This window comes from Tursiops truncatus, chromosome 7 (genome assembly GCF_011762595.2).
Source record: "Tursiops truncatus isolate mTurTru1 chromosome 7, mTurTru1.mat.Y, whole genome shotgun sequence".
Classification (NCBI taxonomy): Eukaryota; Metazoa; Chordata; class Mammalia; order Artiodactyla; family Delphinidae; genus Tursiops; species Tursiops truncatus.
Genome location: NC_047040.1, coordinates 113,420,779 through 113,435,140, shown reverse-complemented (window position 1 = coordinate 113,435,140; position 14,362 = coordinate 113,420,779). Strand labels below are relative to the sequence as shown.

General features: G+C 38.7%; 1 protein-coding gene across 12 annotated transcripts in view; it reads left to right on the top strand.

Moving 5' to 3' along the window:
• EPB41L5 (erythrocyte membrane protein band 4.1 like 5) overlaps positions 1-14,362 on the top strand; it is a 145,923-nt gene that overhangs the window by 34,315 nt on the left and 97,246 nt on the right. For all 12 annotated transcript variants that reach the window (XM_019932330.3, XM_019932327.3, XM_019932326.3 and 9 more), the window contains 8 exons: positions 4,517-4,559; positions 5,531-5,609; positions 6,570-6,614; positions 6,777-6,829; positions 9,950-10,070; positions 10,189-10,276; positions 11,070-11,158; positions 13,755-13,824. In XM_019932330.3, coding sequence (XP_019787889.1) covers positions 4,517-4,559; positions 5,531-5,609; positions 6,570-6,614; positions 6,777-6,829; positions 9,950-10,070; positions 10,189-10,276; positions 11,070-11,158; positions 13,755-13,824 — 588 coding nt within the window. The remainder of the gene's footprint in view (positions 1-4,516; positions 4,560-5,530; positions 5,610-6,569; positions 6,615-6,776; positions 6,830-9,949; positions 10,071-10,188; positions 10,277-11,069; positions 11,159-13,754; positions 13,825-14,362) is intronic.

Below are 14,362 nucleotides of genomic sequence, written 5' to 3'. Positions count from 1 at the left end.
AAGATACAGTGGAAAATATATTTTAATGGCCCATCTAAGGCTTCATTTGGAATGTCTTATAACACAGACTTTTAACGCCAAGAAAGTAATCAGCCAGGTAGAATTTATAATGGAACCTAGAGTAAATTGAAGTGTTTTCAGTTAGATTGATCTTCTGTTTTCATGGCATTCATTGATTTTTAACATTTGTTCGTTGTTTAAAGTGTTAAAATTTGCTTTAAAATAATCCTTTAATGCAGAGCATGAGCCTCTACTCCTCACAGGAGGAATATTTTTTGCAGAGGCAGTTGTTTGGAAGGATGGTTAGCATTTGTCTGCCATAAGCTCTTTGCTCTTTGAGCAGAAGCAGTGGAGTCATGTGGGCATTAGAAGTCAGAAATCATTCATTTGAAGAGCTGTTTACAGACTGGCTATAGGGCCTGGATAAGGGTGTGTGTTTATTCGTGTTTTGGAAGCTCCCTAGGTGATTCTTTGTTTAGTTTAGTAATACCTGTTGTTATGTTTGTGATTATTATGTATATTTTAAGACACACAAGTAAGTACTTGTTCTTTCATGCCTAGCTCAATAGGATGGAAAGAAATGTAGCTTCCCATATCCTTTGAATTCTAATTTTATCAACCAAACTTTAGGAAATTAGAAGGGAGTTTGTTTCCTTTTTAATGTCCATGAGGAAAGAGAGCCATATTAGTTCCACACTGTGCATCCAGGAGTCTATGTCTGCATGCTCTCACTTTTATCTTCTGCTGTAATTTAAACTCAACTCCTAAAGATTCAAGGAAAATACTATCAGTGCCTGTCTCTGAGCTCTGAATTTTCCAGTCCCTGGGCTTGGAATGTGGAGGAGATGAAAGAAAACAGACTAGAGGGTATGCAAACATGAACTCAGACCTTTCCCAGAACGTCACCAGGAATTCCCCCAGCTCCTAAATTTTACTTTAAACTGTGCTTGATGCTTTATCTGAGTTTTGGGTTGTCTTAAGGGAGTGCGGAGTGTAGAAGCTATTACATGCAGGTAGAAAAGAGACTAAAATGCCTGCTTGGAAGAAAACTCTGATCCTTTGTCTCACCAGGATGATTGTATGTTTAATGTGCTTCTTAGAGAATTAGGGCACAAATTAGAGATTAAAGGTCCATTTGTGAGACTGGCCCTAAATGTTCTTAAACTGGAAGAAATTTGTTACAACCGTCTGAGAAAGACTAAGTTGTTATTGAAATAGTATTGGTCTGTCTTATATTAATGTTTCCTTCTCAATATCCCTTAAATTCATTCTGTCAAAATTTATATTTAGCCTGTTGATTTTCAGCCCATTATTAATTTCTTTACTCTTTACCAACACACACAATTTTTTTCTTTTCTTTGTTTGAAGAAGCTCTGGAAGGAATCAGAAACCAGTAAATATCTTGGTGGGTGGGGAGTGGTGCATATGATGATAGAAGTTGGTATTGCAGGGGTTGGAGGGACTGCTGACCATATACCTTTTAATATTACCAAAAAATTAAGCCACATGAATATATTACTCATATGAAATATTAAAATAAGGGGATCCGTGATTATTGTTTTAAGTAAGAGTGTGCTTGTTGTAGACTAAGTTGAAAATACAGGAAAACACAAAGAAAAATGATCACCAGCAGTCTCAGCCACCTAGCTGTACCATCTCTTACTGCTTTGTAATAGATTGCCTCAGTCCAAAAGAAAAGGCATTTTTAAAAATTAATTAATTAATTTTTGGCTTTGTTGGGTCTTCATTGCTGTGCGCGGGCTTTCTCTAGTTGCGAGCGGGGGCTACTCTTCGGTGTGGTGCGCGGGCTTCTCATTGTGATGGCTTCTCTTGTTGCGGAGCAGGGCTCTAGGCGCCTGGGCTCAGTAGTTGTAGCACGTGGGCTCAGTAGTTGTGGCACATGGGCTTAGTTGCTCCATGGCATGTGGGATCTTCCCAGGCCAGGGCTTGAACCCGTGTCCCCTGCATTGGCAGGCGGATTCTTAACCATTGCGCCACCAGGGAAGCCCAGAAGGCATGCTTATATGTACAGTGGACCCATGACCAGTGTGGGGTTAGGGGTGCAGTTGAAAATCAGCATATAACTTCTATAGTTGGCCTTCTATATCTGAGGTTCTGCATCTGTGAATTCAACCAACTGAGGATTGTGTGGTGCTGTAGTGCATGTCTTAGTGAAAAAAATCCACGTATCAGTGGACCTGCAAAGTTCAGCCCCTTTGTTCAAGGATCAAAATGTACAAATTTGTACATTTTGAAAAAACAATTTATAATATGTTGTAATTTGCCTTTAACAATTTTAATGGGACTTCCCTGGTGGTGCAGTGGTTAAGAATCCACCTGCACGTGAAGGGGACACAGTTTTGAGGCTTGGTCCGGGAAGATCCCACATGCCACGGAGCAACTAAGCTGACGAGCCACAACTACTGAGCACGCGCACCACAACTACTGAAGCCCGTGCACCTAGAGCCCATGCTCCACAACAAGAGAAGCCACTGCAATGAGAAGCCCTCGCACCGCAATGAAGAGTAGCCCCCGCTCGCCACAACTACAGAAAGCCTGTGCGCAACAACGAAGACCCAATGCAGCCAAAAAATTTAAAAAATAGGAAAGAAAAACCCCAAAAAACAAAAAAACAATTTTAACAGTATACTATAAATAATTTTCCGATTCTTAACTACTTTTACTTTCAGTTTTCATTGTTGCACAGTTCTATAATGTTGAAATACTTTATTTAACCAGTTCACTATTGCTGGATATACAGATTTCTTTCTTTTCTCTGATATAATTCCTTGTGGGTTAAATCATCCATAATGGTTTCTAGATGCAGAACTGCTGAGTCAAAGGCACATAGTTATTTTAAAGGCATAGTCAGATTGCCTCTCAGAAGGTGTGTGCTCATTTGTGTTCATTATGGTGAATGAGGGTCTCCCTAACTGTGGCTGCATGAGATGCCTGGGTGACCAGCATTCACTTCCGAATTCACTGCAGTATAATAGATGAAGCCTGAAGATAGGGCAACTCCCAGATCCATGGTTGTGGGGAGAAAACGATCTAGGGCATATAAGCAAAATTTATCTCATACCCAGTGTGGGATTGGCATTAGGCTGTAGTAGGTATTTTGCACAACTAAGTCTGGGGTTTTTGTATAGTAGATTCCTGGGCTTGGCAATGATGGGTGAACTTGTCACTGTCCTAGTTGAACTCTTTCCAGCTGATAGATTGAATTATGTTCTGCCTAGTGGCTGGCCAAGCATTGTATTAATGGAAAGATGTGTAAAACTGAACAGTTGCCAGATGAAAATATGCTTAAAAGTAGATGTCCGACTGCATTTATTGAAAGATGAGAGATGGCTGACTGAGTAGCCCGCACACTTGGAATCCAGAGGAGATACTGCACTGTATTTAATTGCCTTTGGAAATGCTTACTGACCATCTCGTGTCCACACGCAGAGGTACCTTGCTGGCACACTGGTAGCTCTGTGAATTTCACTTTCGGATCTTGGCAGAGAATGGAGAGAAGAGGCTAGGCAAATAATTGGCAAGAAAAGCAAATGGTTACAAGTCTGTTAACAATGCAGCCTTGTTTACCCACACTTTGCCTGTCGGGGTTTCTGAGACTGGATTCCTTAGCTCTGTGAGCTGTAGCACAAGAGCACTCCTTTGGTTTAGGGTGCTTGGAATTGTAAGCATGCTGAAGAGAACACAGTCATGTGTATCTTAGTGCGATGAGTGCGTCCTGTCCCTGTTAGGACTTGGTGTAAAGGGATTAATAGTGAGAAGTGAGCTGGGAGTGGTTTATCAGTGTAAGTCTCTGGAATCGGTTCTTAGGTCTGTTTGTGTTTTGGGCATTTCAGAGTGAAGAGGTTACAGAAGTCAGAAAAGGCTGTTACTGTTGAAACCAGAAGTCTGCTAATCACAATGTTACCTTTTTTTATTTGTAAAGCAGAGGAGCAAAGACTGCTTATTTAATAGATAGGGCCTTAGTTATGAGAGAGGTCTAATTTTATTGTGTAAGCTCTTTCAGAGACTACTACTCTGAGTAGTACCTATTTTGTAAAACGTAAGTGACATTGTTATTTCACCTAATTTGTGGTTATGATCTGTTAATAAATCTCACATTTTTATTACAAGAATGAACCAAGTACTAGAATATGAGGATACTTCTAATTTTATCAGTTTTGAAAGAGTCATCTTTTGGGGAACAGTGAGAAAAACTGAGGGCAAAATTTAGAATATCATCCTTGTTACTGAGAGAGCAGAGGAGATGGTTTAAGAAGTCATATATCTGGTTTTAGGGTTTTTTGTTGTTGTTGTTTATATGTGTCATAAGCTTGCTGTGGATTCTGGCCAGATTAACACTCCCCTGCTCTCCAGTTTTCAGTCTCACATTTGTTTTTCTCTTGTGAAATATTTCTGTATCGTCATCAGCAAAAGCATGATGAAAATTAACTTTTCGTAATTAAAATGTTAAGATCTCTCATCTGCTTAAGAGCTAACGTTTTGTTTTTGTTTTCAGCATTGGTTGGATGGTACAAAAAGCATCAAAAAGCAAGTAAAAAGTAAGTGTTGAAAAAATTGTGAAAAAAATTGGAAATCGAATTACATATAATTGTATGTTAGAAACTGCTTTCTCGTAGTAGGGACTTAAGAAATCATGTTTCCAATGAGTTTCTTAGCATCTCCACTTTCTAAAAATAATTTCAATCCAATATACTGACCCACCCTGTAAATTATATAGGGTTGATGGTAATCTAGATTCAAGTGCCTTACAGTTTGTTTCCAGGAGAAAGGCTTGCAGTTTGGAAATGAGATGTGAGTTCCCATGAGATGCTTAACTTTTCTTTAGTAATTACTTATATTGGCATTTTTCTGTTTGGTGTCTGCCCTGCTCTAGAAAATATTTTGAGAATTTAAGGCTGTAACTTTTTTTTTAATTAAGAATAATGAAAAGAAGTCATTCACATAAAATGTCAGCATTGTTCCTAGCGATAGTCAGGGGACAGTACCAGTGTCCAGTCCGTAATCCATCATGTTTTCTGCAGTAACAGAGATTTTTAGGGCACCTCAACTCTTTTTACAAAGTAATGGGACTTCTGAGAATGTCGAGGTTGGTGAAGTGGATTGGAAAGGATGTGGGCGGACTTGCCACGCGCAGTTAATAACAGGCGTCCCTCCTTGCTCTTGAGAAACGGAGCTCGGCAGGTTTTTAGGGCTGTCAGAGTGCATAGTCAAGACTTTTTCATTCAGCGTATTTGGCCCTGAGCTATTAGACTTAATCTGGAGCTGTCTGTTCCTGGGAGGACAGATATGATGTGACACTGCTACATGATGGCTGGTATACTTAAAACGTCTGTTGATTGTGTTAGGCTTCATTGAGCCCACAGTGGAACCTGAATCATTGCCACAATAATCTGTTACCTTCTGTCCACTTCAGTAGATTTTTGACAGATTTACTGACTGAAAATTCTTACTTATTTAAATAACCATATTGAAAAAGTTACACTCCCTTTTTTTTTTCTTTTGATGGCAGTTGGTTCACCCTATTGTCTGCATCTTCGAGTTAAGTTTTACTCCTCAGAACCAAATAATCTTCGTGAAGAACGAACCCGGTAAGCCCAATGTCTGGAGCTGTGTGCAAGCGTAAAGTTTTGGTCAGGCTGGCTAAAGATGTCGGGAGGTTGCCTTTACAGTTCCTTCCAGTGTACAGACAGCTAGTGAAATGGATACTTTGCCCCTGGTAACAAGATGCCAGACAAGATAATTTCATTTGGGGCAGTATTTTTTTAAGTGTAGAATGTTTTCCTTTATTTACCAGTTTTCAAAACACACAGTTGGTTCTCTAGCATCAAGCAAACGTAACCAGTGAGTTCTGTTTTTAAGTATCGTTATCAACTCATGAATTTTAAATAGGACTGATGTGCTTCAGTACATTATCATATTGTGTCTATTGATGTTCAAAATGATCTATTTTCGGCCACTGAGAGTTGTTTCAAGTTGGCTCCTGACTTTCTTTATTGAAATGCCATTGATTATTGAAAAATGTTGAATCCTGATTTTGCTTGAATAGTTTTCAGTAACTTTAAGTAAGTTACAAACATTTATTTTTATTTTGTCTTGCCTCAGTATTTATTCATGGACTCTGTATTGCATATCTATGACCATGCACACATACTATTTTTATTAAGTAAAAAATTGAATTGCTGAGTCCCTTTCGAAGGCGTTCCTCTTGAACACTCTGCTAGTGGACAAGATTAGAGCTCTTACCCATGCGTACATTGCCGTATCGTTTTACGTATGAGGTGGCTGTGTCGTCACAGTGAAGGTGAAGCAGATCACAGAGCTCACTCGCAGTAATTTGCGAAACCTTTTCTTTTGAGGGGCTACCCTGTACTCTGGCCCATCCTCCTGACACTGAGTGCCCCTTGTTTCATATTCTTTTTTCCTTTACAGACTTTATTGTGGGTAAAGTTTTGTAATTAAGAATGTTTCTTCTCAGATTAGAAGAGCAGGATTATTTTTCGTGGTAGATTGATCTGTTTAGTTAAATTTGTGCCTTTTATTTTTCTTAGGTACTTATTTGTTCTTCAATTAAAACAAGATATTCTCAGTGGAAAGTGAGTATTAGTTTAAGGTAAACCACATTTTCTTGAGTAGTTGAAAAATAAGTTCTTAGTTACTTATGAAAAAGAAATGGTCAAAGTATGTCTTATTTCCATTTATCGTAAAACAAAGGTCATGACACTGGCGTGTTTAACACATTTGTGTTCTGCTCTCAGGTTGGAGTGTCCTTTTGATACAGCGGTTCAGTTGGCAGCTTATAACTTGCAGGGTAAGCAGTTTTTTATGTTGCCTGTTAAGAGTGAAGCATAATTCTTCTTTGTGTGCATTTGAGGAATTTCAAGAAATTCAAAGTGCTGTGTGAGAAAAGAACAACCACGGTTTGTGTAAACGTGTATCAGGACCCAGCTCTGCCTTTCCCTCCTTTTAGATATTGCCTTCTTTTTCTTCCCTTTGTCTTTACTTGCTCCCTTTCCATCTAATAGTGTTTTCAAACAGAAATTGCAGTCTACTTGATAATTCAATATCTGTTTTAGTTGGATCCTCAGCTAATTTTTTTCCTTCAAAAAGAATGCAGGGATATATGAGCAAATTGTTGCTGTACCACCTGGTTTGCTTTCTTTAGTCTTATCCTTAAAAATAAATCCATGAAAGAAATACTTAGCATGTATTTAAAAGTTCCTGATGGTTATTTTAAGAATTTTTTAAAAAGCGTTTTCCAGTCAGTGAGATTAATGAAAAACTTACCCTTTTGTACCTTGTTACACTGATCAAATATTTGTTGAACTTAGGTATTCTCTTCTGAAAAATTGATGTTTTGGGAAAATAATAATCTTCAGTCCTTGTTCACAAAAGGGAAAGAAATATCCTGACTGGAGTATCCGTATATACTAGAATAAAAGCAATATTTAATGATTATGAAGACATTAATAATTTTATGCTTTTTTGGGGTGATTCCATATTATCCCCAGTCTCTCTAAGATCAGCAGTATTTATTTTCCATTGTGTGGATAATAATGAGACTAAATTTTCATGTTTTATGGTAAACCTATTATTTTGCTTATTTTGTACTTCTCCTATTTTAGAAAGCATATTTTTCTGTCGATAGAGGGATTGGTGACTGAAGGAAATTTCTGTACTTCAAAAATTTGCCGCTAGTGTAAATTGTAGTCTGTCTACAAACTAAAACTCGTTTTCTCATCTGCTGGAAAGTCAAATAGATAGTAGTTTGGAAGTGTTGTGCCTCTAGCACTGTAATGATCACGCTGTATAATTGCGTGCATCTTTTCTTGAAAGCACATTTTTTGTTTTATTAATTGCTGTGTGAGGTTGTTAATTCTGAAACTCTCAGGTCTACAGAAAAGCTGTCACTTTCAGCATCTGTGTTCCACCACCTACTGCTTCTTATATTCTGTGTCTCATACGTTTTGTGACTGCCGAAGTATACACTTCTTGAAAATATGATTTTTATACATTTTCTGTCTATTTAACAAAACACTCATTCAAAGTAATGCTCACTAAGTACTCATGGTCTGATTCATGCATGTGGCTGTGTAATATTCTCTCTTAGCCCTACCTATCATATTTTTTCCCTGAATAAAATCTTTCCTACTTTTCTCTTGCATCCATGGCACCTTTTTTTGTTTGACAAGAAAGTAGGATGTATTGGCGGGCACACATAAGGAGGGACGGCGCCAAGGCTGTCGCGAGGGCAGGGCCCGCTGCGTGTCCAGGGGCCACGGTTAGGGGTGTACTCGACCCCACAGCCATCCGGCGTGAGCTGGGTCTCTGCCACCGTGCTTTCAAATTCATCCGCGTTAAACTGCGTCAGTCCCCACATCTTGGAGATGAGGAGGATCTGTGGTGGCCAGGGAACTTGAACTTGGCCCTGTGGAGGGCCTCGATCACATGCTACTTGTTCTGCAGCTTGGTGCGGGTGACATTGTGACTTGGCCAGTGTGGACCCTGGCCACTGTGCCCTGGGCTTTCCAGAGGCCCCTTGCATACCTGTCTGGAGCCCATCAGCTCCAGCACAGGACAGCATCCTGTTGGTGCGGATGACGTGGGAAGGGTGGGGCTGCACGCAAATGTGAACAGCATCTTTGCCCCGGCGTTTCACCTGGTCCTCGTTGGCACAGACACGGGCAGCCTCCAGGGCTTCGGAGCAGAGCTGCTCATCCTCATCCGACGCCATGTGGCCGCACAGTGGGTGTGGCACTGCCACTGTTGTGATTCCTCCAAACTTCAGACTACGTCTTAGGCATCCCGTTGTCCCGTGTCTAGTAGCTTACCAAGTCCTACTAACTATTAAGGTCCTGAAGAGTGATTCAGCTGGAGTGTTACTCCCATCTTCATAAAATGAGCTCCTTGCTTCGCATTTATGATTTTCTGTTTCATCAGAATAATCTTTATCACTTTTCTCACACTCTCAAGTTCAGTTTCTCTTTACCATTTTAGTATATATCCTGAACAACATTACGTAGCAGATTTGGTTTGGGGCTTCTTAAAGAACTTGTGATCCAGACAGAAGAGCATTTTCTTCAGCAGTGAAGTAGGAGTGAGAATATTTTCCAAGGTTGTTGTGAAGTTCAATGACAGTACATCTGTAATATGTCTAGTGTGTAAATTAGATGCTCAGGAAGCAACAAGTTATTACCATTTTTATGATCAAAGTAGTTCTCATGTACTTTTTCTTTCCACAGCCAAATTTTTTATCAAAATGGAAATATTTTAATTAGAGTAAAATATTTTTTAAAGGAAATATTTCTAAAGAACAGAATATTAGAATCATTGTTTCCGCTCCTTCCCCAAGCCCAGTTCAGAGATAACCACAGATGGGCACATAAATGTCTGTTCATTGCCCAGTTCTTTTCCTGCTGCCTTCACAAGGTATTTTTTAGTAACTATTTTTTTGTTATTTCTTTGGGATTAATAATTTAAAATTCCAGGAAGGACGGTGATTATTTCTTACAGTGATATTTGATGTCATGTTCTGTGCATATTAGCTTGTTAACAGATGCCAGCTAATTGTTTTTTAAGGATTGCTAATATTTTTGTTTATTCAATATACGAACAAAAGGTATTTCTCCATGGAAGTCTAAAAGAGGTTTTCAAAAGCTAAACATTATAACATATGAATAAATTAAGAGAAAGACATTTAATTGAAAATACACTACCAACCGCAAGTGCTTGATCTGTGTGTACAGACAGATAAGTCTTAAGTCAAAGCTAGATTTATTTTTGGGAATGGTCTGGGTGTTATGAATGCCTTGTAGTTTAAGAAAGAATCTAATCTTCTTAGCAGTTTTTATTAATAAAATGGGTCTTGAAGAAGGATTCAGCAGGAAGTAAACTTATTAACAAAACATAACTGTGAAACTTACGTTTGTAGCTGAACTTGGTGACTACGACCTTGCCGAGCACAGTCCTGAACTTGTGTCTGAGTTCAGGTTTGTGCCCGTTCAGACGGAAGAGATGGAGCTGGCTGTTTTTGAGAAATGGAAGGAATGCAGGTACCGTCACATCACCGCAACAGTGATTTCCTATTTGTTTTCTTCTGTTTCTCTGCTTGGTATAGAATTCATTGTATATTCATAATCATCTTAAAATTTTTTGTTTTTTAAATTTCAGAGGTCAGACACCAGCACAAGCTGAAACCAATTATCTGAATAAAGCCAAGTGGCTAGAAATGTATGGGGTTGATATGCATGTGGTCAAGGTAAGCACTGTGTGGTGATACTTCTTGAAAGCGTTATTCCTTCAAGACTCAAGGTGATTATGGATTCTTTCATTCAGTGTGAGGGGGAGTGTGGAGTTTGCAGGGGCTAACACCGGGTTCTTTGGATGAGTGGTTATGAAGATTGAGGGTAAATACTGAATGATGGGAGTCGCACACAGAAATTCCTTATAAGAGAGAGGAGAAACAGCCAAAATCTCCAAAAAGGTGTGTCTTTGGTTTTAAGCTGTTGCTGTTGTGGGTTTTTTTTTGTTTTTTAACCCACTTTTTATTCTTTCACTTCATATTCATTTCATCTTTTATCATGTAAGCTGAGTAGGCTCTGTAAAAATGAAAATAATTTAGAAAGTAAAGTTAAAAATTTGTAGCTTGAGAGGACTTTGATAAGCTGTAGTCTAGTACAGCTTATGTAGTGATTTGTTATTTTTAGTTTAAGAAGCTAAATTTTCCCAGAAAGGCAGTCTTTTTCAAAATCTGTGATTTAAATAGTGACTAGAATTTGGGAAGACTCTGGAAAGCTTTCTTTGTCGTGGCAGTTAATCACTATGTATTTCCAATGAAGACATACCTTAAAACTATAGTGTCTATTAATATGCATGAAGTTTACTGAGAATGTGATTTTGGGTTCTTTAATTGTTGAAAACACCTTCATATTAATACTAGTCTGTATGTAATTAATATAATTCAATATGAAAAGAAAATTAAGCAGTTGTGTGAAAATGTGAAACCTGTTTTATTCAGATAAAGCTAACACATGTTGCTCCCCTAAAATTAGGCCAGAGATGGGAATGACTACAGTTTGGGACTGACCCCAACAGGAGTCCTTGTTTTTGAAGGAGAGACCAAAATTGGCTTATTTTTTTGGTAAGCAGAGTTAATGTCAAAGATAATTATTGTTGTTTTATTTTTTTAATGAATAGAAACACTTATATGAAGTTAGTACAGAAAGCAGAATTTGGAAATAGCTCTGGCAAGCTTGGAAGTGAACTGCAGCTATCTCTGTCATCCTCCTGTTTGTCTTTAGTTTTCTCCCCCGAGGCAATTTTTTAAAGTCTTCTAGTTGCATTTTCCATTAGTTTCAAGGTATGCCAAAATACATGCCTTAACATAGATAGCATCTAGTTCTGTGTATTAAGTGTTCACGTGGCCACTCCCTCCGTCCCACAGTTATGTTGCTGTCTTGAGTGTGCTTTGTTTCACGGTCTTTTACTCCCCACCCACCCGCCCCTTTTGTGTGAAAGAGATAGTAATACTTTTACCCTCCTTTAGAGCTGTGCTTCTCTTCCTGGGTCCCAGCTTCTGCCATCCATACTTCTAACTTATATTTCATGTTACTTTTACATCAAGGGTAGATATTACTTGGATTTCATAACCATAATTAAGTTCTTCAGGTTTTGTCTGGTTGTTTCTAAAAGCTGAAAATCAGGAAATAGTGTTTATATTATTATGTGTTTGTCAGAACCAGTGTGGAGCTAAGTAGTAGCCTGGGTTATATACATGGGCTGAAGTTGGCTGTTGGATATCAGTTGTTTACTTCTTCATAGCATGCCAGGACCCTTAGCTCAGAGCCCGCCAGTGCCAAACTCAAATTCTTACACATTCAGTTGCTTTAAATACAGCCCAACAAGTGTAGTTTTAGCCATTCAGAGCATGCCTGGTTTTGCATATCTCACTGCAAACTGCACTTCACATCTGCTAGCCGTGGATAAGCAAATCCTGTAGCTGTGAGAGACCCCAGACCTCTCCTGCTCTTCGGAGCTCTGTGGCTCAGAGACCTGTCCCCCTGCCGCTGGATGCCAAGCCCTAGACGTGGAATTCCCCTGCCTCTCTGGTCTTCCTCCCTCCTGGGAGTTCCCTTACCCTCCTCCCCTCCCAGGTGGGAGCCCTGGGCCGCTTCCTCTGGAAGGTCTGCGGCCTGAAGGGACCCCTCAGCAGAGCCCCGCTGTTCAGTGCTGCTGTCTCCTGCTCCCGTCTTTTTCTTCATCAGCCCTGAAATCCTTGAACTCGCAACTGGGATTATGTTTCCCTTGTTTTCCTGGAGCTCTTGGCTCTCATGCACCCCACACATCTCTTTAAATGACCTGCCTTTGTCTCCTTGAGTTTTTTCAAATCCTCCGGGGTTGCCTGAGCTGACTCTTTTCCAGTTGGAACTGTTGACTCTTCCAGGCTGCTCTCCAGGTTTTATCTTGGGACTTTGTTTTCCCATTTTCTCAGTTATGACTCTGTGTCGTCTTCCATATTTTCTTGTCTTTCCTTCTGTTTTTCTGATACATCCTTAAGTAATGCCTAAGAAAAGGGTGTACGAGGTAAATTATTTGAATCCTTCGATGCCTTAAAATGGTTTATTCTTCTCTTATGCTTTCTTGATAACTGGGCTGAGAATGGAATTTTAGGGTGAAAATTATTTTCCCTCAGAAAGGTGAAGATAGTATTTCATTTTTTTTTGTACCTCCTAGGGATTCCCTGGGACACTTGAGTGTAACACCTTTATACTTGTCCCTTGGGTGAGAAAGCTGTGTTATGTATTTCTCTAGTCCTTAAGTGTGAACTCTCTGAGCCTTCCAGCTTGCCCACTGGGCAGGTGGAGCATCCTTCATGGCCAGAGAACGCTCCAGGTAGAGAGATAAGGAAAGCATCATTTGTACTACCTCATAAGAATCAATTGAATTAATACATGTAAAACACTTAGTAGAGTACCCGACACTTACTAGGCACTGTGTAAGTATTTGTTAAACTTAAATGCTAGATTCTCCCCTCCTGTTATACTTCTTTATTTACTTACTGTTTTAGTACAGCTCTTGTAAACAAGTTCTGTTTTACAATTCTGTTTTAGATAAGTTATATTTAAAAATTAGTGAGAGTGAGAGTCATGTTGTTTTCACATTCACAGTTCATAGAAGTACAGAGATAAGTTTGGTAGGTTGCTTAGGATTTTTGTACAGGTGGGAGATGGAAAGTGGGCCATAGAGTGAAGTTTTAAAAATTTTTTATTTCTTAAATTAAAGATGTCTTTAATCAAAATTGCTATAGAAAATAGAGTTGAAGATCAGTAAATTTTTTTTTATGCCTTTTAAAAAGCTTTATAGTTTTTCCTATATCCAGTTCCTGTGCTGCTACTGTGACATTAGGCTTGGAGAATCTCTTCCACCGTCGTTAGGGGCCTATGAATATATATGATATATAGATAGATCTTCATTTTCTTTTTTCTTAACATTTTTAATGTCTTACATATGTGCAGCAGAAATTTTGCCAAAGGTATTGCTTTTGAAAATTTTTTTTCTGTTACCTTAACTATTTTTTAGATTGGAGACTTTTTTGCTGGGCAGTGCAGGTTATGTTTACCCTCTTCTCCAGCTTTCAATTCAGAAGTTAGATGATTAATATGCTTGAAGTAACAACAAAGTTTTGAAATTCAGAGAACATTTATTGAAATCCGGCTGTTACTCTCATATTGTTATAGGCCCAAGATAACCAGATTGGATTTTAAGAAGAATAAACTAACCTTGGTGGTTGTAGAAGATGATGATCAGGTAGGAATTATATTGTATTACATAGTTAACAGTGACTGTGTTATATGGTAACTTAAGGCTCTAAAAGGGGGAACACATGTTGTTTTATAGAGCCATAGAACAGAAACTTAGTGTAATTAATAACTTAATTAAGTAATTTCCTGCTTTAGGTCATACCATCCTAAAACTATAGATTTCTGTCTTTAAGGTTAAAGATTAAATAAAAGACTTCTCTTGTTCCTTTGTTGACAATATATCTCAAATATATAAAAATTTATATTTAAATGGCTTTAGTCCCTGATCAAAAAGATTAATCAAAAAGATCTACCTAATAAATTCTTTAAGAAAGCCTTCTGTACTAAGGATTATCTTTTTTTCAGTTAAATCTAGTTCCTAATTGATAAACTCATAACAATACGAATGCATCTCAGATGAATTATACTAAGTGTAAGAAGCCCGACTCAGGACTTCCCTTGTGACCCGGTGGTTAAGAATCCCCCCGCCGGGGCTTCCCTGGTGGCACAGTGGTTCAGAATCCACCTGCCAATGCAGGGGACAC